This window comes from Leguminivora glycinivorella, chromosome 4, assembly GCF_023078275.1.
Source record: "Leguminivora glycinivorella isolate SPB_JAAS2020 chromosome 4, LegGlyc_1.1, whole genome shotgun sequence".
NCBI classification, from domain to species: Eukaryota; Metazoa; Arthropoda; class Insecta; order Lepidoptera; family Tortricidae; genus Leguminivora; species Leguminivora glycinivorella.
The window spans coordinates 17,972,159-17,998,154 of record NC_062974.1 but is presented as its reverse complement, the minus strand read 5'-3'; the positions used below and the strand labels follow the sequence as shown (position 1 = coordinate 17,998,154).

The 25,996-nt window shown below is 40.1% G+C and overlaps 1 protein-coding gene across 1 annotated transcript in view; it reads right to left on the bottom strand.

Moving 5' to 3' along the window:
- The window catches only part of LOC125225107 (myrosinase 1-like), a 39,963-nt gene that overhangs the window by 913 nt on the left and 13,054 nt on the right, over positions 1-25,996 (bottom strand). Inside the window, exons 2-6 of the mRNA XM_048128661.1 lie at positions 21,716-21,834; positions 21,056-21,631; positions 20,884-20,978; positions 19,727-20,032; positions 13,984-14,225 (exon numbers count right to left, since the gene is read on the bottom strand). Of these exons, the coding sequence (XP_047984618.1) occupies positions 13,984-14,225; positions 19,727-20,032; positions 20,884-20,978; positions 21,056-21,631; positions 21,716-21,834 (1,338 nt within the window). The remainder of the gene's footprint in view (positions 1-13,983; positions 14,226-19,726; positions 20,033-20,883; positions 20,979-21,055; positions 21,632-21,715; positions 21,835-25,996) is intronic.

The following is a 25,996-nucleotide window of genomic DNA, read 5'->3' as shown; positions in this document are numbered from 1 at the left end:
TTGATTGAATTCCGAACGAAGAGATTGGACGAAAAGTTGTTGAGCGTTGAAAAGCCTATCAGCGCAAAACACGAATTGCCTATTTCATTGACTTTTTTGATTGCAACAAGGCAATTAAAACTTTTAAATAACATATATTATATACATTTTCTTGAATAAGCCTTTCTATTGGCAACGAGCGTGATAGAGTGGCGCTGATTGTCACAAAAATACATGTTATGGAATGTCAATCATTAATGCTACCGGCGACCGTTGGAACTAATTTGACACCATCCACCTATATTTCCGAGCTCATATAACCCGGCAACCTTCAAATCAAGAGTGAACAGGCATCTTCTGGGCGAGCTCACTCCATCGTAGGCCACGTCTTTGCCTTCGGCTAGTTTGTGGCTAAGAGTAAGCCCATTTATAATTAAAAAAAATATATGAAAAAGCCGACTAAATGAGTACGTATCATTTTCGCACATTTAAGTAACATTGTGCGAGTTCATGTCTTGTGTAAAATTTGATAAATCCGCTTAATCTTCATTGTCTCTTTATCTACATTTATATTACCTATTTACTTACGGTACCTGTACAAGTGTACATTATACGTATATATTCGTCTAATTACAATAATCCGCTAGTAGACATAATTCCATTAAGTAAATCCCTCAGCCATCGAGATAATGGCTCCGAGAGATGTCTCTATTAATGGACAAGGTGTGTTCGAGCTCATTACAATTAAATCTGGAGGAAGCAAAGCGCATGAAGGGCTGTTGGCGTCTTGAGAAGGGCGCCAATACTGTGAGGCTATACTAGTATAAACAGTAGGTGGCGCTCAAGTTACTATCTATGAACAATATTTTTATTACAAACCTTGTTCTGTGTACTACTTAAATTCTTTGAGGTTTTGACATACTTAGTATCTACAATTATTTTCAATATTAAACCATACTCGGGTGGATTTCTGAACTTTGAGCGCTGGATTTCGCCGACGTAATACTATTTTTGAAAAAGGACGGCTAGTAATTTTAAATCTAGTGGTAATTTTCACTCGTTTTTGATTTTGAACGAATAAAGGTTGAGGGAGGCGATGGCTGAGATACGCGTCATACTCGTGAACGGGTGCCGTCTGTGAAGACCGGTCTGTTTAAGCTTACTGGGGCTGTTATAACTTAGTAACTTTAATTCTAATTTTTACCCGACTACGGCAACGCAAAAGGAGGGTTATGATTTTGACCGGTATGTATGTGGGTATGTATGTATGTATGTATGTATGTTCATCTGTTCCCTCATAACTTTTAAAGTACTCGTCAGAATTTGACAAACGATATGTCATTCGAATCGTCTTAATCGTCCGCTGGTTATAGGCTATATGACGTCACCGCAAACGAAATAGGGCGCCCTCTAGAGGTCATAAAATAACGAAGCAAAAAAATAAAATAAAGTTAGGATGACATGTTGTATATCATTTGAAAGGGCTTATTTAGCACATTTCAAATATGTACATATTGTTAGCTTTTATTTCCAGCATTACTTGATTACACCGGATAATTCATTAATTTCTCGGAAAAATTGACTGTTTGCAAATCCGCAAGCGCTCTGCCATAGTTCCATGCATTATCCGACTGCGGTTACACAAGAAGGCTTTTGCCAAAGAAACTAATTTGGCTGCTTTATATAATGATTTTATTAAAGACTTGCAATATTTTTTCGACCTAAAGTTCAATTTTGTACAGCAAATTGTCATAATAACAACTATTGTCCCAGAGCTGTAAGAACCTCTTTTTGACACATGACAGCGTCCACAATACGTAAACTCGCGCAACCTAATGAAATTTTAAATAAAATCCTGTAATAACATTTTAAAAAATCAAGTACTTAAAAAACAATATTTCTCTTACTTTAAACATAATCTAACACATGTTATATTTTTGCGGATCTTCGTTAGTGAGTATTTTACGATATTAATTTATCTTGCAGGATTTACTTATTATGTCATTTATCATTCATTTTTATTACCCGACTACGGCAACGCAAAAGGAGGGTTATGATTTTGACCGGTATGTATGTGGGTATGTATGTATGTATGTATGTATGTTCATCTGTTCCCTCATAACTTCTAAAGTACTCATTAGAATTTGACAAACGATACGTCATTCGAATTGTCTTAATCGTCCGCTGGTTATAGGCTATATGACGTCACCGAAAAGGAAACATGGCGCCCTCTAGAGGTCATAAAGTAACGAAGCAAAAAAATAAAATGAAGTTAGGATGACATGTTGTATATCATTTGAAAGGTCTTGATTAGCACATTTCAAATATGTATATATTATTAGCTTTTATTCCCAGCTTTACTTGATTACACCTGATAATTCATTGATTTCTCGGAAAAATTTACTATTTGCAAATCCGCAACGCCGACTGCGTTTACACAAGAAGGCTTTTGCCAAAGAAACAAATTTGCCTGCTTTGTATATTAATTTTATTAAAGATTTGCAATATTTTTTCGACCTAAAGCTCAATTTCGTACAGCAAATTGTCATGATAAGAACTAGATGAAGTTTGACGCTGTTTTGACATTCTGACGTGTATCATAGACTGCAGGAAACCCTAGACGAATGGTATGTTACGTCATCGTGCCAGAATGACTTTCTACTACGACCATATATTATTGAAAGCTAGTTAATCATCTAAAGTTATTATAATTTTCACAAAGAGAGAAAATACGGTACCACGATACTGATTGCCAGCTATAACTGTCTCTATCAGTATACGGTATGCTTTATGAGGTTGTACATACCGTAGACGCGGTCCTAAATCTACTTAAAGAGTCCTTACAGAGTTACGTCCTAAACCAACTTAAAGAGGCCTTCGGCGCCCTCATAGGCTCATATTTAATGTGTCACGCAGTCCTAAGCTCTAACTTAAAGTGTCAGGCGAAGCCCGGCGCACGCGCACCTAAGCCGGGCGCCTTCGGCGCCCTCTAACTTAAAGTATCGGGCGAAGCCCGACGCACTCGCGCCCAAGCCGGGCGCCTTCGGCGCCCTCTAACTTAAAGTGTCGGGCGAAGCCCGACGCACTCGCTCCCAAGCCGGGCGCCTTCGGCGCCCTCAAACATAAAGTGTCGGGCGAAGCCCGACGCACGCGGTCCTAAGCCGGGCGCCTTCGGCGCCCTCAAATTTAAAGTGTCGGGCGAAGCCCGACGCACTCGCTCCCAAGCCGGGCGCCTTCGGCGCCCTCTAACTTAAAGTGTCGGGCGAAGCCCGACGCACGCGGTCCTAAGCCGGGCGCCGAAGGCGCCTCAAACTTAAAGTGTCAGGGAAAGCCCGACGCACGCGGTCCTAAGCCGGGCTAACTTAAAGTGTCGGGCGAAGCCCGACGCACTCGCTCCCAAGCCGGCGCCTTCGGCGCCCTCTAACTTAAAGTGTCGGGCGAAGCCCGACGCACGCGGTCCTAAGTCGGGCGCCGAAGGCGCCTCAAACTTAAAGTGTCAGGGAAAGCCCGACGCACGCGGTCCTAAGCCGGGCGCCGAAGGCGCCTCAAACTTAAAGTGTCGGGCGAAGCCCGACGCACTCGCTCCCAAGCCGGGCGCCTTCGGCGCCCTCTAACTTAAAGTGTCGGGCGAAGCCCGACGCACGCGGTCCTAAGTCGGGCGCCGAAGGCGCCCTCAAACTTAAAGTGTCAGGGAAAGCCCGACGCACGCGGTCCTAAGCCGGGCGCCGAAGGCGCCCTCAAACTTAAAGTGTCAGGCGAAGCCCGGCGCACGCGCACCTAAGCCGGACGCCTTCGGCGCCCTCTAACTTAAAGTATCGGGCGAAGCCCGACGCACTCGCTGCCAAGCCGGGTGCCTTCGGCGCCCTCTAACTTAAAGTGTCGGGCGAAGCCCGACGCACGCGGTCCTAAGCCGGGCGCCGAAGGCGCCCTCAAACTTAAAGGTCAGGGAAAGCCCGACGCACGCGGTCCTAAGCCGGGCGCCGAAGGCGCCCTCTAACTTAAAGTGTCGGGTGAAGCCCTTAGCACTCGCTTCCAAGCCGGGCGCCTTCGGCGCCCTCTAACTTAAAGTGTCGGGCGAAGCCCGACGCACGCGGTCTAAGCCGGGCGCCAAAGGCGCCCTCAAACTTAAAGTGTCGGGCGTAGCCCGACGCACGCGCTCCTAAGCCGGGCGCCTTCGACACCCTATAACTTAAAGTGGCGGGCAAAGCCCGACGCACGCGGTCCTGAGCTGGGCGCCTTGGCGCCCTCCATCCTAAAGAGTCGGGCGAAGCCCGACGCACTCGCTTCCAAGCCGGGCGCCTTCGGCGCCCTCTAACTTAAAGTGTCGGGCGAAGCCCGACGCACGCGGTCCTAAGTCGGGCGCCGAAGGCGCCTCAAACTTAAAGTGTCAGGGAAAGCCCGACGCACGCGGTCCTAAGCCGGGCGCCGAAGGCGCCCTCAAACTTAAAGTGTCGGGCGAAGCCCGACGCACTCGCTCCCAAGCCGGGCGCCTTCGGCGCCCTCTAATTTAAAGTGTCGGGCGAAGCCCGACGCACTCGCTGCCAAGCCGGGTGCCTTCGGCGCCCTCTAACTTAAAGTGTCGGGCGAAGCCCGACGCACGCGGTCCTAAGCCGGGCGCCGAAGGCGCCCTCAAACTTAAAGTGTCAGGGAAAGCCCGACGCACGCGGTCCTAAGCCGGGCGCCGAAGGCGCCCTCTAACTTAAAGTGTCGGGTGAAGCCCTACGCACTCGCTTCCAAGCCGGGCGCAGAAGGCGCCCTCAAACTTAAAGTGTCGGGCGTAGCCCGACGCACGCGCTCCTAAGCCGGGCGCCTTCGACACCCTATAACTTAAAGTGGCGGGTAAAGCCCGACGCACGCGGTCCTGAGCTGGGCGCCAAAGGCACCCTCCATCCTAAAGAGTCGGGCGAAGCCCGACGCACTCGCTCTCAAGCCGGGCACCGAAGGCGCCCTCAAACTTAAAGTGTCGGGCGAAGCCCGACGCACTCGCTCCCAAGCCGGGCGCCTTCGGCGCCCTCTAACTAAAAGTGTCGGGCGAGGCCCGACGCACGCGGTCCTAAGCCAGGCGCCTTCGGCGCCCTCTAACTTACAGTGTCGGGCGAAGCCCGACGCACGCGGTCCTAAACCGGGCGCCTTCGGCGCCCTCAAACTTAAAGTGTCGGCCTGTCGGGCTTCGCCCGACGCACGCGGTCTTAAGCCGGCCGCCTTCAGCGCCCTTATATTTAATAAATAAAATGTAACCCCAAAGTAAGTCAAATAAAAAATAAGTTCAAAAACTAAAACCCGACTACTATAAGTAAAATGTGCTCTAAAAAGTATGAAACAAGATAGAATTAGTTTATGAAATTATCATGCATGATATTCACAGATGTGTATTCTTTTCAATACGTTAATTCAATGTTATAATAAGTTTGTAAATTTTAAATATACTTGCAAAGATGCCGAAGATAACCGTGGTCGTATGCCACTTATGTACTTACCTTTATAATTGTGGCATACGACCACGGTTATCTTCGGCATCTCTGCAAGTATATTTAAAATTTACAAACTTATTATAACATTGAATTAACGTATTGAAAAGAATACACATCTGTGAATATCATGCATGATAATTTCATAAACTAATTCTATCTTGTTTCATACTTTTTAGAGCACATTTTACTTATAGTAGTCGGGTTTTAGTTTTTGAACTTATTTTTTTTATACTAGTGCTGTGGCAGAGTCTGTCATTTCGATTCAAATGACATTTCAGTAAGTTGATAGAAATCGTATATTTGTTTAAGCGCCTCCTTGTACATAGGGCCTAATCGATTCAACCAATTCGAAATTAATCGTTCAGATTTGGCAAACGATTCATCTTAGCCACATCGCAACATACTTCAAAACAAATTTGTCAAAAATGTGAACTTACAGATCCGGGACAATAGATATAGTTTGACACTGTTTTGACATTCTGACGTGTATCATAGATTGTATAGGACACCCTAGATGAAGGGTATGTTACGTCATCATGGCATAATGAGTTTCCACTACGACAATATATTATTGAAAGCCAGTTAATCATTTTCATATTAATTAATATAATTTTCATAAAGAGAGAGAAATGCGGTATCACGATACTGATTGTCAGCTATACCTGTCTCTTTCAGTATACGAGTGAATATACATACCGTAGACGCGGTCCTAAACCTACTTAAATACTCACGCGGTCCTAAGCCGGGCACCGAAGGCGCCCTTTAACTTAAAGTGTCGGGCGATGCCCGACGCACGCGGTTCTAAAACGGGCGCCTTCGGCGCCCTCTAACTTAAAAGTGTCGGGTCGACGCACGCAGTAATAAGCCCTGCGCCTTCGGCGACCTTTAAGGTGTCGGGCGAAGCCCGATGCAGGCTTTCCTAAGCCGGGCGCCTTCGGCGCCCTCATATTTAATAAATAAAATAGTAACCCCAAAGTTAGTTAAATAAAAAATAAGTTTAAAAACTAAAACCCGACTACTATAAAATGTGCTCTAAAAAGTATGAAACAAGATAGAATTGTTTTTTGAAACTATCATCATGCATGAAATTCACAGCTGTGTATTCTTTTCAATACATAAACTCAATGTTATAATAAGTTTGTAAATTTTATAAATACCTACTTGCAGAGATTCAGAAGATAGCCGTGGTCGTATGCCACTTATGTACTTACCTTAAAGTTTATAATTGTGGCATACGACCACGGTTATCTTCGGAATCTCTGCAAGTATTTAAACTAAAATTTACAAACTTATTATAACATCGAGTTTATGTATTGAAAAGAATATATATAAAGTAATTTTAGACTTTTTTTTGTATTTGTACTTTTTATATTTAGTGTAACTTTCTTGGTTGTAATTCGACATTTAGAGACCTTCTACATCTCTAATTAATTGTATAGAGTTAACTTTAGTTAGAAATTAGAATTAGTATATAATAGTATCAATTGTAATTTCAACTCAATTTTAAATATTTTCTAAATATGTACCTACATGTGACGTGTAAAAGTGCCCCTGTGGCCTATTTGCTGAATAAATTATTTTGATTTTTTAACGAAATTCACGAAATCGAATCGGCTCCCTTTTAACGAAAACAGTTATTCTTGTATTTGGCAAAATAACTTGGTAACAAGGAGATTATATAAGGTCCTAATTTATTAGTTGCAGATATTTTAACACATGATACTATACATTAAAATAATTAACTTTAAATATAAATTAAGAAATCTTTTCATGTAACTTTTTTGATTTCATTTTCCTAACAAAAAAATTAATTATAATTTCGTCTAAAAAAATCATCATGTGCATTATCACATGTCACAATAACACTGTCTGTCATGTCAACAATTGTTTGTTGTAAATGTCGTAAAGGTTCGGCGGGAAAACTGCACATGTCATTGAAGTGGCCAGTTACAGTTAAGTGGTACGTAAAAGAGGTACTACAATCTGTTCAATGAGCTTTCATTTAATAATCACATAAACAGGGTGTTTTTACGTAGCAAATTTGTTTTTCCGTTTTCTCCAAAAAAACATCGTAAAAGCTATAATGTTTCACGGTTTAATATACTCCAGAGACCGAGTACTATCAGCTGTAAAAAAATCTGCATCTAATAAATTAGGACCTTATATAAACATTTACATATTTTACAGGATTTTCATACACATAGGTACGTGAGATTAAGGGATTACAACTCGTAAGTCGCAAAAATAACAGAATTCAGAGAATGTTTGGTCATAAAATGTCTGCTACATTTACTTGGCTTATTTAATCAGTTGGTACGAGTACGTTTTGAGTATAAATTTAATACAATGACTTCAAATACCTCTAGATTTACTTCACACAGTGTGTTACCGTTACCACCACCTGGGCATTTATTAAAACCAATGATAATACAGTCAATTAGCTATCCTTTGCGCATATCAGCAAATCATAGTTATTTAACCTAACTGAAAAATCAATTTTCCAAAATTCTAACATTCAATGTAATGCGTGCACTTCTTATTTGTCATTACTCACATCGCTCATACTTATGTTATGAGCTGTCATTGACCTCACTTGACAAGTATGTGTGCTGTGCATTGCTGGCAATTTTTTTTGTTGTAAGAAAGTTTATACTTAAAGTCAAAAGTTTTAATTATTGCTTACACTTTCCTTTAAAAAAAAGCCCACTTGTTGGTAACACACTGTACAACTAGACTTATTTATCTACTAGTACCTAGTCAGCCCCTTTAGCACAACTTGCCTTGTCGCGCGCGAGTCCATACATCAAGCGCGACTTCAAGTATGGACTCGCGCACGACAAGGCAAGTTGTGCTAAAGGGTGAGTATTCTAGTATTTACACAGAAGACTCCCTTTCCAACTCTTGTCAAGGCACGTGATATTTTTAACAAGGCAGTTGGCAATAGCACAAGTGCAGCGGCTTTACCACTAATATTTACAGCCCTTCACCTTTGGCGTAGGTTATGACAATCACCTCACCCTCAACGCATCATTAACGCAATAAACGCGCGTTAAGGCGGGTAATGACCCGGCTCGATATAACTATGTTGATGCTTTTTCCATTACGCAACATGATAAAGTATTTAAGTGTATTATATTGTCCTACGCACACTTTCAAATTGCGCGTCTTATACGTTGCTCAAATGTGGGAATTTTACATACGATGCATTGTAGGAACGAATACTTTGGCAGGGTACGGTCTGAGGTAACATTGTAACACGGAAGATAAAAATTGTTATTGCCCACTTCATTATTCATTCTCTGCACTACGGCGCTGAGAGCAGCAGTAGTGCAACCACCGCCGATGTGTGAGTACTGGCCACGGGACTCTCGACGCAGATCGGAATTCAAATCCTCATTTGAATCCGTCAAACCGACGTAACATTATAATGTTTGTTATTGTTGTCAATTTATTATCTAAACGAATCTGTAGAATAAAGATCTATTCATTGTGCCTGTGATCCGTGACTTTCTATACCAGCTGCCCTCTCATATTCCCTCTCCCTCACAAATGGTAGCAGCGTGCGGTTCCAGAATCTACGCGCCTGAGAATAATCGAGATGGCATCAACGAGTTATAGAAATATTGAACCATTGAACAAGTCAAATTATGACACATGGTGCTTACAAGCGCAAGCGGTCCTGATAAAAAACGACTATTGGGATATCGTTAGTGGCGAAAATAAATTATCGCAAGAAGCAGATGAGAAAACGAAGTCAACTTTCATCAAAGAAGATTTGAAGGCAAGGGCTGAAATTTTTCTTTTGCTGTCACCTTCCGAACTAAAACAAGTGAAGATCTGCACGTCATCAAAAGCCGTGTGGGACAAATTAAAAGCGATTTATCAAAGCACCGGCCCTGCGAGAAAAGCAACCTTGCTAAAACAATTGGTTCTAAAACGGATGACCACAGATGAAGATATTCGTGATCACTTAAATAATTTCATGGATATCGTGGATAAGCTAGCCGACATGGACATAAAAATACCATCGGAATTGCTCAGCATAATGCTACTCTACAGTTTGCCAACTACATTTGAAAACTTTCGCATCGCGATTGAATCAAGAGACGCCCTGCCCGATCCTGATGACCTGAAGGTAAAAATTCTAGAAGAATATCAGGCCAGGAGTGGTAGTGAACAACCAGAGCACTCCGAAGCGTACCATTTCAAGAAAAAGAACTCGAAACCGTACTGCAAGAGCTGCAAAAAGAAAGGTCACACTACTGAGGCATGTTGGAGCAAAAAATAGACTTCAAATGAGAAGACGAACAGAAACCAGACTAGTAACTTCAACGTTTGTCTGAGTACCGAAAATTCAAGCACCGGAGAAGATATTTGGTGTTTAGACAGCGGCTGTTCTTCCCACATTTGCGGCGACAAATCTAAATTCTCCAAAATAACCTCCGAAAACGGCGCGCTTAAGTTGGCATCAAGAAAACACACAAGTAATATTGAAGGAAAAGGAAGAGTAACAGTCAAAACAGAAAAAGGTGATGGTTACAATATAGACGACACCTTATTCGTTCCTGATGTATCAGTAAACTTAATGTCTGTTGGAAAGATCACAGACAAAGGATTTAAAGTCATCTTCGACAAAGATAAAGCTCTCATCACACAGAAGAATGGCAAAATATTACTGAAAGCACAGAGAAGAGACGAATTGTACTACCTTAAATTCAAGAAAGAAGCAACTGCAAACTACACACAAAAAGGACTTTCTGACATCATGGAGTGGCATTTAAAACTTGGTCACATAAATGAAAGAGATCTTAACAAGATGGCCGCAGACAACCTTATGTACGGATTGAACCTACGTAAAGAAAAATTAAATACCTGCGAGACATGCATCAAAGGCAAGATGTCAAGATTACCTTTCACAAGACATGGTGATCTTTATACGACGCAACCGCACGACGCAACGACGCAATTATACACAGCGACGTTTGTGGACCCTTCGAATGTGAGTCACTGACAGGCTCGAGATACTACGTCACATTCATAGATGATTATACTCGATACTGCTACGTATACTTCATCAAGAAGAAAAGCGACGTATTCCAATGTTTCCAAACTTTCAAAAACGAAGTTGAAACGCTCCATAACAAGAAAATTCGACACCTGCAATCTGATAACGTGTCAGAATACCGCAACAAGGAATTTGACAACTTTCTCGCATCGCATGGCATTCAAAGAAGATTGACCACTGCTTACACGCCCCAAATGAACGGCATAAGCGAAAAGAAAAATCGTTCCTTATTAGATAAAACCAGATGTCTGTTGATAGAAGCCAATGCTCCCCAAAAACTCTGGGCAGAAGCGGTATCTACGGCAAATTACCTTATAAACCGTAGCCCTTCAAAAGCATTAAATGGCACCATACCGTTCACGAAATGGATGAACAAAACACCATCTGGAAACCATCTTCACGTTATTGGCAGAAAGACCTTCGTTTTGAAAAAGAACAAGCGAGGTAAACTGACACAAAAAACCAAAGAGGGTGTATTTGTGGGATACTCGTTGACCTCTAAAGGCTACAGAATCTACATACCCGAAGATGACGACGTGGTAATAAGCAGGGATATCAAGATCATAGAGAAAATGTACTTTAAAGACGAAAATACAAGCTATGAAGACCTCGTACGCGAAGAGGAGCGCAACACAAAGAAATCTGAAAGAGGAAACAGAAATAAACATCAGAATAGTCATGGCAGACGACATATAGAGGTAGAAGTCACGGATCACAGGCATGAAGATCCCCTCCAAATTCCAGTGATATCAGCTCAACAAAACAGGCACAATGCAACAGATCCCATTGAAGAGGACGAGCCAGAAGAAGCAGACGACTTCGATGATGCTCCAGAGTTTGCTGAGATGCCCGAAAACGAGATTCAGATGCCCGAAAACGAGATTCAGATGCCTGAAAACGAAAGACAGATACCTGAAAACGAGAGGCAAATATCTGAAAACGAGAGGCAGATACCTGAGAACGAGAGGCAGATACCCGAGAATGGGAGGCCCCAAAGAGAACGGCGAAAACCTTCATGGTGGAAAGACTTCATACTAGGTGACAGAGAACAAAGTCACATGCTCACAGAGACAAGCAACCTCTTTGACGAAAATGAAAATGACGAATACTGGCATGACGCGATAAAAGCTGAAATAAGAGCACATGTCAAAAACGGGACATGGAAAATCGGAAAGAAAACCAAAGACATGAAAGTTGTAGATTATAAAATGGTACTTAGAAATAAAATCGGACCCGATAACAGCGTCACTAGAAAAGCAAGACTTGTTGCAAGGGGCTTCACACAAAGACCAGGAATCGACTACAACGAAACATACGCTCCCGTTGCGAAATTAAGTTCGATCAGATCTGTCATTGGCATTGCTATGGAAGAAGGGTTACAGTTGAACCAGATGGACGTAACAACGGCGTACCTAAATGGAGAACTGGAAGAACAAATCGTTATGAAATACCCAGACTACCTAGAAGATTATCTGACAGAAATTATGGTCGAAGAAAGTACAAAAGATGATTTAACCATCTTCAATAAGACAAAGGACATGTTGATAGAAATAAAGAATACTCCAAAAGAGAAAGTATGCTGCCTTATTAAAGCACTTTATGGACTCAAGCAGGCAGGGAGGCAGTGGTACAAGAAGCTCGACACAGAATTAAAACTCATTGGATTTAAAGCATCAGAGGCTGACCCATGTGTATACGTACTAGAGAAAAGAGGAGCTAAAGTCATAATAGTAATTTATGTCGACGATCTACTAATTGCCTACTCAAGTCCAAAGATACTAAATGAAGTCAAATACCTACTAAATTCCAAATTCGAGTTGAAAGATATGGGAAGACCAAAGAGGCTTATTGGCATAGATGTGTCATATAAGAAGAACGAAATAAAAATAAACCAAGAAAAGTTCATTGAAGACACTCTTAAGAAATTTAGAATGGAAGACTGTAAACCAGTATCCACGCCATTGGAGCCCGGTCTGAAATTAGAAAAAAGCAAAATTGAGGAGACTCAACAACTGTAACTCCCATACAAAAACTTGATTGGTACACTCATGTACATAGCAGTGGCAACACGACCAGACATTATGTTCGCCATAAGCTACTTATCACAATTTAATGATTGCTATAACGAAGAGCACTTCAAGTGCGCTAAAAGAGTACTTCGTTATTTAAAAGGAACAAAGAGTGTGGGCCTGACATTTAAGAAAACCGGCAACGATTTGCATGGAATGGCCGACGCGGACTGGGGCTCATGTAAGCTCGACCGAAAGTCTTTTTCAGGCTACTGTTACAAATATGCTGGTGCATGCATAAGCTGGATGTCGAAGAAACAAAAGAGTATCAGCTTATCAACTGCAGAAAGTGAGTACATTGCTTTAACTGAAGCCGCGAAGGAAGCTATCCATTTGAAGAACCTTTTCAAGGATCTAGGAGCTAACTACGAACGCATACTCATTCTAAATGACAATCAAGCCGCCCTAAAGTTAAGTCAAAATTCAATGGTAACGTCAAAGTCGAAGCACATTGATTTGAAGATGCACTTTATTAGGGACTGCATTCAAGAAGGAGCAATAGAGGTGAAGTACCTGCAAACCGAAGATATGGAAGCGGACCTCCTCACCAAAGCTTTGCCTGGCCCACGGCTAATGAAATTGAAGAGCAGCCTTGGGCTCTACTGATGGCCTTGATAGTGCCGTGAAGAGGAGTGTGAGTACTGGCCACGGGACTCTCGACGCAGATCGGAATTCAAATCCTCATTTGAATCCGTCAAACCGACGTAACATTATAATGTTTGTTATTGTTGTCAATTTATTATCTAAACGAATCTGTAGAATAAAGATCTATTCATTGTGCTTGTGATCCGTGACTTTCTATACCAGCTGCCCTCTCATATTCCCTCTCCCTCACACGATGTCGTTTATATTATAAGTATGTAGGTGACCTGGGTAGCCAAGAGTACTAAAGTCAGGCTTCGTTAATTCTCCCTCTCCATCTCTGTTCCGTATTCGCCATTGGCCTTGGAGGACCAACTACCTATAGTCTCTTGGCTACGGGCCCTGACATTCATTATGAGTAGTGGCTGTACAGACCTGTCCTGTAAAGCTATTGTATTAAGTAGGTACTCGTACTTACACAAATCCACCATCCCAGTTGCCCTTCAAGCTCCTCGTGAAATATCCTTGCACATTGCTGTTGTCCTCATGGATGGCGTGCAACAACGCGTTCAAATAGTGGCTAAAGATACCTATCCTATATCTAAAACCATTCGAAATGTATACGTACTTACGCAGGTCCATCATCCCATTCCCAATTGTCCATCAAGCTCCACGCGAAGGATCCTTGGACGTTGCTCTTATCGTCATGTACCTCTATAGCGTGCAGCAACACCTTCAAGTAACGGCTATAGTACGTCAGCTGTCCTGTGTGTGATGCCAGATATTGTACCAAACGTTCATTAACTTATATACTTACACAAATCCATCATCCCACTCCCAATTATCCATCAAGCTCCACGCAAAGTATCCCTGTACGTTGCTCTTGTCCTCATGTATCGCGTGCAACAACGCATTCAAGTAATGGCTGTAGTAGGAGACACGGGAATAGTCGTCCACGCCGTCGAAGTCCGCGTAACCATTTTCCGTGACAATGATTGGGACGTTATTGTACGTCGTGCTGATCCAGCGCAGCAGTCTTCGGAAACCGAAGGGCACCACCTGGAAGATTTTTATTGTAGATGTTGTAGTCCATAATGACTGGAAAATTGTTTGAATGATTCTTTTGCGAATGTGTCGGATTTTCGAGCTATTTGTCATTTGGCGTTTAACGAGTTTCGAGGACACACGAAGTTCGGAACTCGCACTTGCGATTGAAAAAAATGAAAGAGGCCCACATCCATGTTTGGACAACTAAAAAAGGTCCATGACGATAATCGGTTATGCATGCATAATGGGGAATATAAAGGTACCTAATTTGGCTAAGTTGAGTACAACAAGAAATGTGGAAGGATTTCTTATCTTATTACGTAAGAACTTTATTATCCTGCAGAATATGCGACTTGTCAAAGTAAGTTAACCAGGGTATTTCCCCAAGCGAATCAACTTTGAAATTTAATTGAGGTAACTATACGTAGGTATTACCTACGTGTTTTAAAAAAAACATATCTTGGTCCAAGGACCAAGGATTTCAAGAAATAAGAACTCGCGAGTACATAAGTAGGTACCTACGGTATCTTTAATACTTAAGTTTATTAATTTTATCTCTAATTGTTGACTGATAAATTATAAGGACTAGGCGTTTTACCCATTCATAGTGTGTAATAATCATATAGGTAAGTAGTTAATTTTAATAGTTATTTGTTATACAAGGGGGCAAAGTTGTATGTTAACGCCGAGTGTGAAATTGAAAAACGAGCAAGTGAAGGCATTCTACATATAGTTGAACCACGAGCGAAGCGAGTGGTTCGAGAATAGAATCCTGAATTTGCGAGTTTTTTAACACACGAAAAGTAAAATACTTTTGCACCCCAGTGTAACACAAAACTTTTCCCCTCACCGTAGCGAGGAAACTACAACGCAAAAAATGCGTTTTCCCCTCACTAGCTCGGAAACACGTGTTTTGTCCTTTAATACCAGCGGGTAAAAACGCATTTTATCCACTAGTGGGTAAAGTAATTTGACCTTGAATAAAGTCAAATTAACTGCTTTAAAATTGATGAAAGTAGGTGAATCTAGTAATAAAGATGATTTACCACCTGTGGAACTACTGGAAGCAGTGATAAACGCATTTTTTGCGTTGTAGTTTCCTCGCTATAGTGAGGGGAAAAGTTTTGTGTTACACTCGGGTGCAAATGTATTTTACTTCTCGTGTGTTAAAAAAACTCGCAAGTTTAGGATTCTATTCTCGAACCACTCGCTTCGCTCGTGGTTCAACTGTAGAATCCTTCCACTTGCTCGTTTTTCAATTCCACACTCGGCGTTAAAATACAACTTTGCCCCCCTGTATAACAAATAACTATTATCACTGCTTCCAGTAGTTCCACAGGTGGTAAATCATCTTTATTTACTATAGTCATAGGGCTTACGGCGAAATTCTGGTCAAAAGCTGCACTTTATGCAGAAAGCAAGCCACTTTGCACAGTGATACTAGGGACCAATATAAACGTTTTCATCCGAGGAAACACGATTTTCATCCACTAGAATTCAAGATGGCGGACATTTTCCAAAATGGCGGCCGCATATTTTTAAAAATTTATAGAATCGTAACGGCTGCACCGATTTTGATGGTTGGGGTGTCTATCGCATCGTATTGAAGTGTTCATTAATATAAAAAAATAAAGTTATAAAAAAAATAAGATGGCGGCCGAATAATAAGAAAAATATGAAAATTTCAAACTTTTTTTTTTCATTCTCGTGCAATTTACCAATAAATTTTCTATGATATGGTCACATTTTTATGTATTTAAATTGAACCTGATAATATTATCTACATAATAAAATAAAAATCATGAAAATCCGTTGAGTAATTTTTGAACTATACTCATTTGAAATGGAGCGCGCGGATTTGAAAGACGTTTTCGCACGTGATGTAAACAATTTTGGAATCATAACGGCTACACCAATTTTAATGGTTGGGGTAGCTATCAGTTTGTATTAAAACATTTATTTATATAAAAATTAAAATCATTTAAAAAATAAAGATGGCGGCCGAATAATCAAAAAAATATGAAATTTTCAATTTTTTTTATTCTCACGAAATTTACAAATAGTTTTTCTACCATATGGTCACATTTTTATTTATTTAAATAAAATCTGATATTAACGTCTACAAAATAAAACAAAAAAACATTAAAATCCGTTCAGTAGTTTTTGAACTATACGCATTGAAAATGAAGCGCGCGGGTTTGAAAGACGTCTTTGTACTTGATATGTGATGCATCGTATCGTTTGGTACCGCTATACACGCAAGACTGATTATTTATTTTGGTCACAACTTACTATATTACTATTCAGAATCAATGTTTTTAGTATTTATATACATTATTAGTTTTTTATTCCGAGTTTAGGTATATTTAGATAACCCCCGTAAACTTGACAATCACATAATTTTTATTTTAATACGTAAAAGAACTTAACATAACATTTGTATTAATAGCAATTGTCCTTTCCGAGGACTCCAGAGATAATTTTCGACAACTCCTGTAGGGGCTACGGAAACATATATTAATACAAAACATATTTTTTGCTTCTCGTCTAGGTTATACTGAAAGATAAAAGAGATAGAAAATAATATCAAACAAGGAAATAATGATAACATTATTAATACATTGCATTATTTGCATTGCGCCGCGCAGGGTAGACCCACAACACGTACAGCGTATTGTTTCGCAGCCTTTTTCACAACCGCAATTGTCCAAGTATACATATTCATACCATATCTCCCTGTTTTCAGACCACTGCAGTACCCAACTATCATTGTACGTCTTCCAACCCCAGGATGATGGCATAGGCACAGAAGTAATATCCAGAATATGGGGCGTTGTTATACGACACGGAGTGCTGCCGATGTTGGTTAGGTACTAATTTATTTTCGGTAGTAAACAGTTTCTTGCTCACCAAGTTGAACTGGAGTGAACTTTTCAAGCATGGCGATTATTTCTCCAGGAAGACTTTGTAGTTACTGCGATGTTTCTATCAAAGCTGGTATAACTTAACTTAACGTATCAGACGTAAAAGCGTAAAAACCACGAATAGCAGTAGTACCTTATACTCCGGTAGGTTATTCTCATTTGAAGTCTTAAGAAAATATACTAGATAAGAATTGGAAATTTCCCAATATAATTAGCTCCATAGATCACATGCTTAAATGCCAAATTGGGACCGTTCTTAACACATATTTTAGTGAGCAAGCATGGACTCAGGCCTGTTTACCGGTATGGTTTGGCGACTGAGGCACTCGTAAAGTGTCGTTTTGCCGTCATTCCTGCCTCCATTTACATCACGTCCGATCTCGCACGTAACGCCCTGAAAGCCTCCACGGCTACAAACTGCGAGATAAACTCAACGAAGGGCATGGGACACTCTAGCATCCGTTACCACCCTAAACTCACTCGAGGTCTCACATGAGGCAAAGACCTTTCGAGGCTCTAAGCTAGGTCCAAACCCGAATCTGGCCACTGACTTTACGTCTATCCTTCACCCGAAGACTCCAGTGATTTTTATTTAAATACTAAGACATCTGTATCGGAAGATGTGATGATACGCGTGAGTCCCTGTTCCGCCATATCTTTTGGGCGAGGTACAATGAGGCTATCAGCTTCTTCCGGTTACGTTCCTATGGTTTACCCTGAAATAGCAGAGCAAATGTTCTCTGAGGAAGTAAATTGTTTAGAAAAAAAAAAATCACCACACTTATAACATCAACAGGCTATAGTTTCTGGAAAAAGTATTGTTGGTTGTCATGCTGAACAGTGTATTCCTGGAGAAATAATGGCCATCCTTGAAACCTTGATCCGCAGACTCAACATTTATCGGTTAACTTGGTGCGCTTGGAACTGTTTCCAACCAAAATTAATAACCAGCATCCCACCAACATCGCCAGCACTACAAAAACATACGCTCCTTGTCGCAGAAAACAAGTTATTTTATACATAGATATTTCTGAAGCCCCCTAAGTTGTCGAAAATTATCTCTGGAGTCCTCGGAAAGAACAATTGCTATTAATACATATGTTATGTTATGTGCATTTAAGTTCTTTTACGTATTAAAATACAAATTATGTGATGGTCAAGTTTACGGGGGTTATCTAAATATACCTAAACTCGGAATAAAAAACTAATAATGTATATAAATACTAAAAACATTGATTCTGAATAGTAATATAGTAAGTTGTGACCAAAATAAATAATCAGTCTTGCGTGTATAGCGGTACCAAACGATACGATGCATCACATATCAAGTGCAAAGAAGTCTTTCAAACCCGCGCGCTTCATTTTCAATGCGTATAGTTCAAAAACTACTGAACGGATTTTAATGTTTTTTGTTTTATTTTGCAATGTTAATATTAGATTTTATTTAAAAAAATAAAAATGTGACCATATGGTAGAAAAACTGCGATGGCGGCCGAATAATAAAAAATATTTTTTTTATTATTCGGCCGCCATCTTTATTTTTTAAATGATTTTAATTTTTATATAAATAAATGTTTTAATACAAACTGATAGCTACCCCAACCATTAAAATCGGTGCAGCCGTTATGATTCCAAAATTGTTTACATCACGTGCGAAAACGTCTTTCAAATCCGCGCGCTCCATTTCAAATGAGTATAGTTCAAAAACTACTCAACGGATTTTCATGATTTTTATTTTATTATGTAGATAATATTACCAGGTTTAATTTAAATACATAAAAATGTGACCATATCATAGAAAACTTATTGGTAAATTGCACGAGAATGAAAAAAAAATTGTTTGAAATTTTCATATTTTTCTTATTATTCGGCCGCCATCTTAATTTTTTATGACTTTATTTTTTTATATTAATTAACGCTTCAATACGATGCGATAGACACCTCAACCATCAAAATCGGTGCAGCCGTTACGATTCTATAAATTTTTAAAAATATGCAGCTGCCATTTTGGAAAATGTCCGCCATCTTGAATTCTAGTGGATGAAAATCGTGTTTCCTCGGATGAAATCATTTATATTGGTCCCTAGTATCACTGTGCAAAGTGGCTTGCTTTCTGCATAAAATGCAGTTTTTTTCCGTAAGCCCTATGACTACTAGATTCACCTACTTTTATCAATTTTAAAGCAGTTAATTTGACTTTATTCAAGGTAAAATTACTTTATCCACTAGTGGATAAAATGCGTTTTTACCCGCTGGTATTAAAGGACAAAACACGTGTTTCCGAGCAAGTAGCTCATTAGTAATGAGGCTGTCTGCCCCGTAATAAAATTTATTGTAATACGTGATTTTCTAAAAAGGAAATTTGTATTTATATTGTAGTTATTAATTATACACATTCTTACATAGGAAGAGAATAGAAACTGTAGTTCATTTTCACAGTAAGTAGGTGTCGACAACAGATCCGACACGCGCCTCCTTAGCATAACATTATCGGTTTGTTAGCTGTTGGCTACGGCCATTAACTACAATGGAGCCTAATTGTCAGGTACAAGTGTCCGTAGATCTTACTATTCAATGTGATTGCTTTACCTTGAGCCAGCTGGATGACGACCGGGACGGCCATTTTGGATCTTGAACTCTGACGATGCCTACGTCATTTTCATGAGACGGTATAGCCCCTACTTCTCCATCAGCCATCGTGAGGAGGTATGTCGTGTAATGATTCAAGCCGAAGAAGTCGGCCGTGCCTCTAATGTAGTTGACCTCCTCGGGGGTAAACTTGGGCAAGCGGGACCGGCTGTAGTTCTGCTGCCTGCTCTTCTCGTCGACCAGCTTTATAAGCTCTGGGGGATAATTGCCTTCTGCAGAATAAACAGGGTGCGCGTACCAACCAACCTACAAGAAGAAAAAAGTCAATTATTACCTCCGATTATCGGATGATAATATATGGAATAATTTTTAAGAAAAAAAAAACCGCCGCCTTTGGGGTTCTGGTGAAAGCTACTTGCGAATGTTGGATTATGTAGAAATGTGTAGGTATTTTTTTAAACTGCTTTTAATGCTTTAATTATTTGATGGCAACAAAAATCAATATACGTATACCGTTAAGGTTTGAGGAGTTTCCTCAATTCCTCATGAATCCGATTATAAGAAATCGAAGCTTGACAAAATTTGACTTGAAAACTCAATACTTATGCTTAACAAATATAACTAAATAAATGTTACTGTTCTGAACTTAAATGCATGCTGTTCTTATAAAAATACCAAAGTCACTATAAGTGTGCCGTTCAAATTTGAGGAGTTCGGTTCTGACCATCATCTGCAGTTCCACTGCACCAAATGTCACTATTCTGGACGTAAGTGCATGCTGTTCTTATAAAAATACCAAAGTCACTATAAAGTCTATAAGTGTGCCGTTCAGATTTGAGGAGTTCCGTTCTGACCATCATCAGGAGTTCCACTGCACCAAATGTCACTGTTCTGGACGTAAGTGCATGCTGTTCATAAAAATACCAAAGTCACTATAAGCGCGTGACGTTCAGATTTGAGGAGTTCCGTTCTGACCATCATCAGCAGTTCCACTGCACTAAATGTCACTGTTCCGTACGTAAATGCATGCTGTTCCTTTAAAAACACAAAAATCGCCATATGTATGCCTTTCAGATTTGAGGAGTTCCCTCGATTTCTCCAGGATTCCATCATCAGAACTGGGTTCTGAGAAAAATGGAATGTAGCCAAATACTCACATGTGTTTTCAAATATAACTCCGCCGCTTCCTTATCCTTGGCAGAATTCGTCTTCGGCTCCGCCCAATTGGAATCCAAGGACATGCCGATCTTACCTGAAATATAACGGAGTCGATTAATTTAATGACATCATATTGTGTTCAAGCTTTCTCGAATTTTTATGTCACATTACCTCCATACAATGAGTGGTATTGTTGTCTGTATAGATGATACACATTAGCGTGGGCTTTGAGGAGATTATGCGTGCAGAGGTACTCGGCGATGCCGTGGCGGTTGAGCGCCGGCGCGCGGGAGGTGCCCCCGTAGCCCTCCAAACACGTCTGCATCGGCTCGTTGAGAGTGATCCAATATTTCACTTTATCCGCAAAGTTATCAAACAGAACCTTTGCGTAGTCGGTGAAGTAGTCTACTATATGAGCGTTACTCCACCCTCCCACATCCTGCAGCTTCTGCGGCAGATCCCAGTGGTAAATCGTCACCATGGGCGTGATATTGTATTTCACCAACTCATCGATTAGGTTTTTATAATACTGTATGCCATGAGGGTTGACTTCGTTTGCTAACCCTGTAGGTAGGATTCTAGGCCACGATATCGAGAAGCGGTAAATATCCACTCCTAGTTCACGGATAATTTCAGCATCCCTTTTGTATAAATGGTAGGAGTCCGCCGCAACTTCTGGCGTTGAGCGATCTCTCACAAAACTTCTGTTATTGTGAACTAAGGTATCCCAAATACTTGGCGTTTTTCCTGAAAATATAAAGGTTTTGTTAGAATTATTCCTTTGAAAATTCTTCTTTTCTCTCTAATTTGCGACAGAATATTGTCTCTTACCATCTGTATTCCAAGCTCCTTCAATTTGTATAGCAGCAGTTGACACGCCGAAGACGAAATCCTTCGGGAATGTATAATTAGAACTATGTCCGCCTGAGAAGTTTAGGATCTCAGCGTACCTGCAATAGAAACAAAAAGTAGCTATTAATACATAAATATTTACAAAATGTTGCATTATTGTAACATGAATTTATTCATACAATGAATAGATTCTGCACAATAATTAGTAGTTGCAAATAACGCCACGTTATTAAACCACACTTGTAATAATTTTCGCGTCGCTCGTGCCCTTAAGCGACAGGACAGGAGCCCCTACCATGACTCTTAGACGTTTGAAAATACGTTGCTCAGAACATATCAAACGGTTACTTATGTAGAAACAAAAATTTCATTCATTTTCCGTAACATTTCCACTATCGAAAGTAAAGTAACGTGTTCTAAAATTTCTAAAACATCAACGCTACGACCATCATATACATAATATGTATTAGGGTGCCATATATTAAGTTGTATTGGGGTAATAGTTCCAAAAAGTTTACAGTTATATCGTCGAGCGAAAATAACCGATGATACTGATTTAAACGGTTTGAATGTAACACAGACATTTATAATTCACGCGGATGACATATACGGGCGTATCTCAGCCGAAGCCAGGTCATCTGCAAACATATTTTTTTTTATGCGATATGAGGCAAACAGACAAATCGGCTAAAGGGAAGCGATCACTGCCGCCCATAGACACCAGAAGTGATGGAGGTTCGATGCCGGCCTTTAAGATGGGTGTACAGTTTTTTCTTGAAGGTCATATCTTTCCGGAAATACCAAAGGCGACAGTTCATTCCACAGTTTAGCTGGGTATATTCGTAATCTACAACGATGTCCTATATCAAATAAGTAATAACATTATGATGAAGTCTGAGTAATAAGATATACAATCCGCATCATATTTGAAACCGTTTTACCTTAGATTTAAATATTTGTCTTTTGACTTTTAAGCATTCAACATATATTTAATATTATGCTACATATTTTTGAGATAGTAACTGACAGCAGACAGGCAATTCACAGACATTGCAGACCGTAACAGTGAATCGAGTTCAATGAACTTTACCAAAGCCAAAATCATTAAAAATGACCCTGTAGACAAAATTACTAAGAGCGTTATAACATTTCGGAGTCGGGCGAAATTAGGTATTTTACCCGCCGCGCGAGCCCAATATGCCGACCCTTTCTAGCACGTCTTATTACTCGCTCGCACTACAATAATGGGCAAAACAATCTTGATCCTTCCTATGGAATTTTGATAACAACCACAATCTACTATCTCGATATAAACTTTTGATTTCTAATAAACATTATTTTGTACGAAAATACTAGAATATAGCGCAAAATAATATTAATTATGTTAAAATTTATTTAAAAATTTAAAGTAATAATTATAAACTATGATTATATTTAAGTAGATCCCATCCCAAATATTTGCTTTTGTTATATGATAAGTATTAGAGTATAGTACATTACGATACAAGTGCGTAAAAAAGGAAGTTCGAAACGAGTGGCGATAAATTAAAACACGACCGAAGGGAGTGTTTTAAATCGACACGAGTTACGAATTTCCTTTTTGCACGCGTATCGTACGACGTTTTTCAGTACAGATGACCCTCCGAAGTTTCGACCTGGCATATAATGAACCACTTCTCGCACTAGTGCGTAAAAAAACACCATCTGTACTGAAATAGTACATTACGATACAAGTGCGTAAAAAAGGAAGTTCGAAACGAGTGGCGATAAATTAAAACACGACCGAAGGGAGTGTTTTAAATCGACACGAGTTACGAATTTCCTTTTTGCACGTGTATCGTACGACGTTTTTCAGTACAGATGAGCCTCCGAAGTTTCGACCTGTTATATGTATAATGAACCACTTCTCGAACTAGTGCGTAAAAAAACGACCATCTGTACTGAAAAAGTATATATTAATATGATGATAAAATATGTCAAATACAATTCTAATTACTTCAAGGTGGTACTCAGGGTCTGATGATGGAGCCAGATGGTGGTCACCAGGTACTAATGAACCATGTGACTAAACGACTTCGTGTTTATGCTCGTTGGGTTCGTCTCAACAAGACCTTTGATAAAAGGTGGTACTTAGGGTCTGATGATGGAGCCAGATGGTGGTCACCAATACCAATGAACCATATGACTAACCACTTCGTGTTTTTTTATGTTATTCACATATGCGAGTTGATTTTTTGGTGACCACCATCTGGCTCCATTATCAGACCCTGAGTACCACCTCTTGTCAAAGATCTTATTGAGACGATCCCATTGAGCCTATACATGAAGTGGTTTAGTCATATGGTTCATTGGTACTGGTGACCACCATCTGGCTCCATCATCAGACCCTGAGTACCACCTCCTGTCAAAGGTATTGTTGAGACGAACCCAATGACCCCAAACACGAAGTGGTATAGTCATGGTTCATTGGTACTGGTGACCACCATCTGGCTCCATCATCAGACCCTGAGTACCACCTCTTGTCAAAGGTCTTGTTGAGACGAACCCAACGAGCCTAAACACGAGGTGGTTTACTTACATGGTTCACTGGTACTGGTGACCACCATCTGTCTCCATCATCAGTCCCTGAGTACCACCTCTTGTCAAAGGTCTTGTTGAGACGAGTCCAACGAGCCTACATACGAAGTGGCTCAGTTCCATGGTTCATTGGTACTGGTGACCACCATCTGTCTCCATCATCAGACCCTGAGTACCACCTCCTGTCAAAGGTATTGTTGAGACGAACCCAATGACCCCAAACACGAAGTGGTATAGTCATATGGTTCATTGGTACTGGTGACCACTATCTGGCTCCATCATCAGACCCTGAGTACCACCTCTTGTCAAAGGTCTTGTATTTACCTTTCCAAACACAAAAATTGTAGTTTATAACAGGCAAGGGCGTATTTATTCTAGAGCTACCATGGTCAGGGGCGGTAGACTCTTTTAGGGTGGAAAAGCGGGAAAGGTTTGTTTTCTTAAATTACCTACTTAAATACTTTATCGTCGCAAACGCTAATTACTTAGAATAAGCAGCGCAATAATGTAATCAAAAAATTACATAAAAAATCTGTCAAAACAAAAAATCGTCTGCCATGCCATAGCTGTCAGAATACTCGCTTAAAGTATTATATCCCGATATAAGAGTAGAAAATGCAAAAAGAAAGTCTATTGTGTACAATTTGAAAGTTATACCTACTGTATTAATAAGTTTGCTATTGCAAAATGCTTAGAGAATGCTAAAATGGAAATAAGGTTCGAGTTTTAACTCTACAACAAGTTTTTGCTAAATATTTTATATGCATTAAAGTTGGATAAAAGAATAAACTTTTCCCCTCACTAGCTCGAAAACACGTGTTTTGTCCTTTAATACCAGCGGGTAAAAACGCATTTTATCCACTAGTGGGTAAAGTAATTTGACCTTGAATAAAGTCAAATTAACTGATGTAAAATTGATAAAAGTAGGTGAATCTAGTAATAAAGATGATTTACCACCTGTGGAACTACTGGAAGCAGTGATAATAGTTATTTGACGCGCAAAGCAAATAGAGAATAGAGATAGAGTTAGGGAGCAAAGTTATATTTTAACCGAGTGTGGATTGTGGAATTGCGACACGAACTAGCGAATGGATTTTAGGGTTGAACTACGAGCTAGCGAATGGATTCTATGGTTGAACCACGAGCCAAGCGAGTTGTTCGAAAATAGAATCCTGAGCGAAGCGAGTAGTTCAAAAATAGAATCCTGAGCGTAGAGAGTGTTGCAATACACACGAGGTAAAATAACTTTGTATCCCGTGTGTAACACATAACTTTTCACCTCACTAAAGCGAGGAAACACGCAATAAAAACAACTGGAACATAATTGACAGAAATAAGTCAATGCGTTTATTACAATTTCCACGATGCACCGACCGACCCCACAAAAGTTTCAAATTAAGAATCAAGAAGAAAAATCTATTTGGGTGCGTTCCGTTTCACGCGTTTTGAGATTGCAATGTTACTTAAGGTGCGTTCTGAATAAGTACAATGGAAGAGTCAAAAATACAATTTCTTGTACGATTTCAAGTGTCTTATGGTAAAATCATGTTATAAAATTGTTTGAATTTTATGTTTTTAGACGGATATAATTCGATATGAAATGCATTTTTTGCGTTGTAGTTTCCTCGCTATAGTGAGGGGAAAAGTTTTGTGTTACACTCGGGTGCAAATGTATTTTACTTC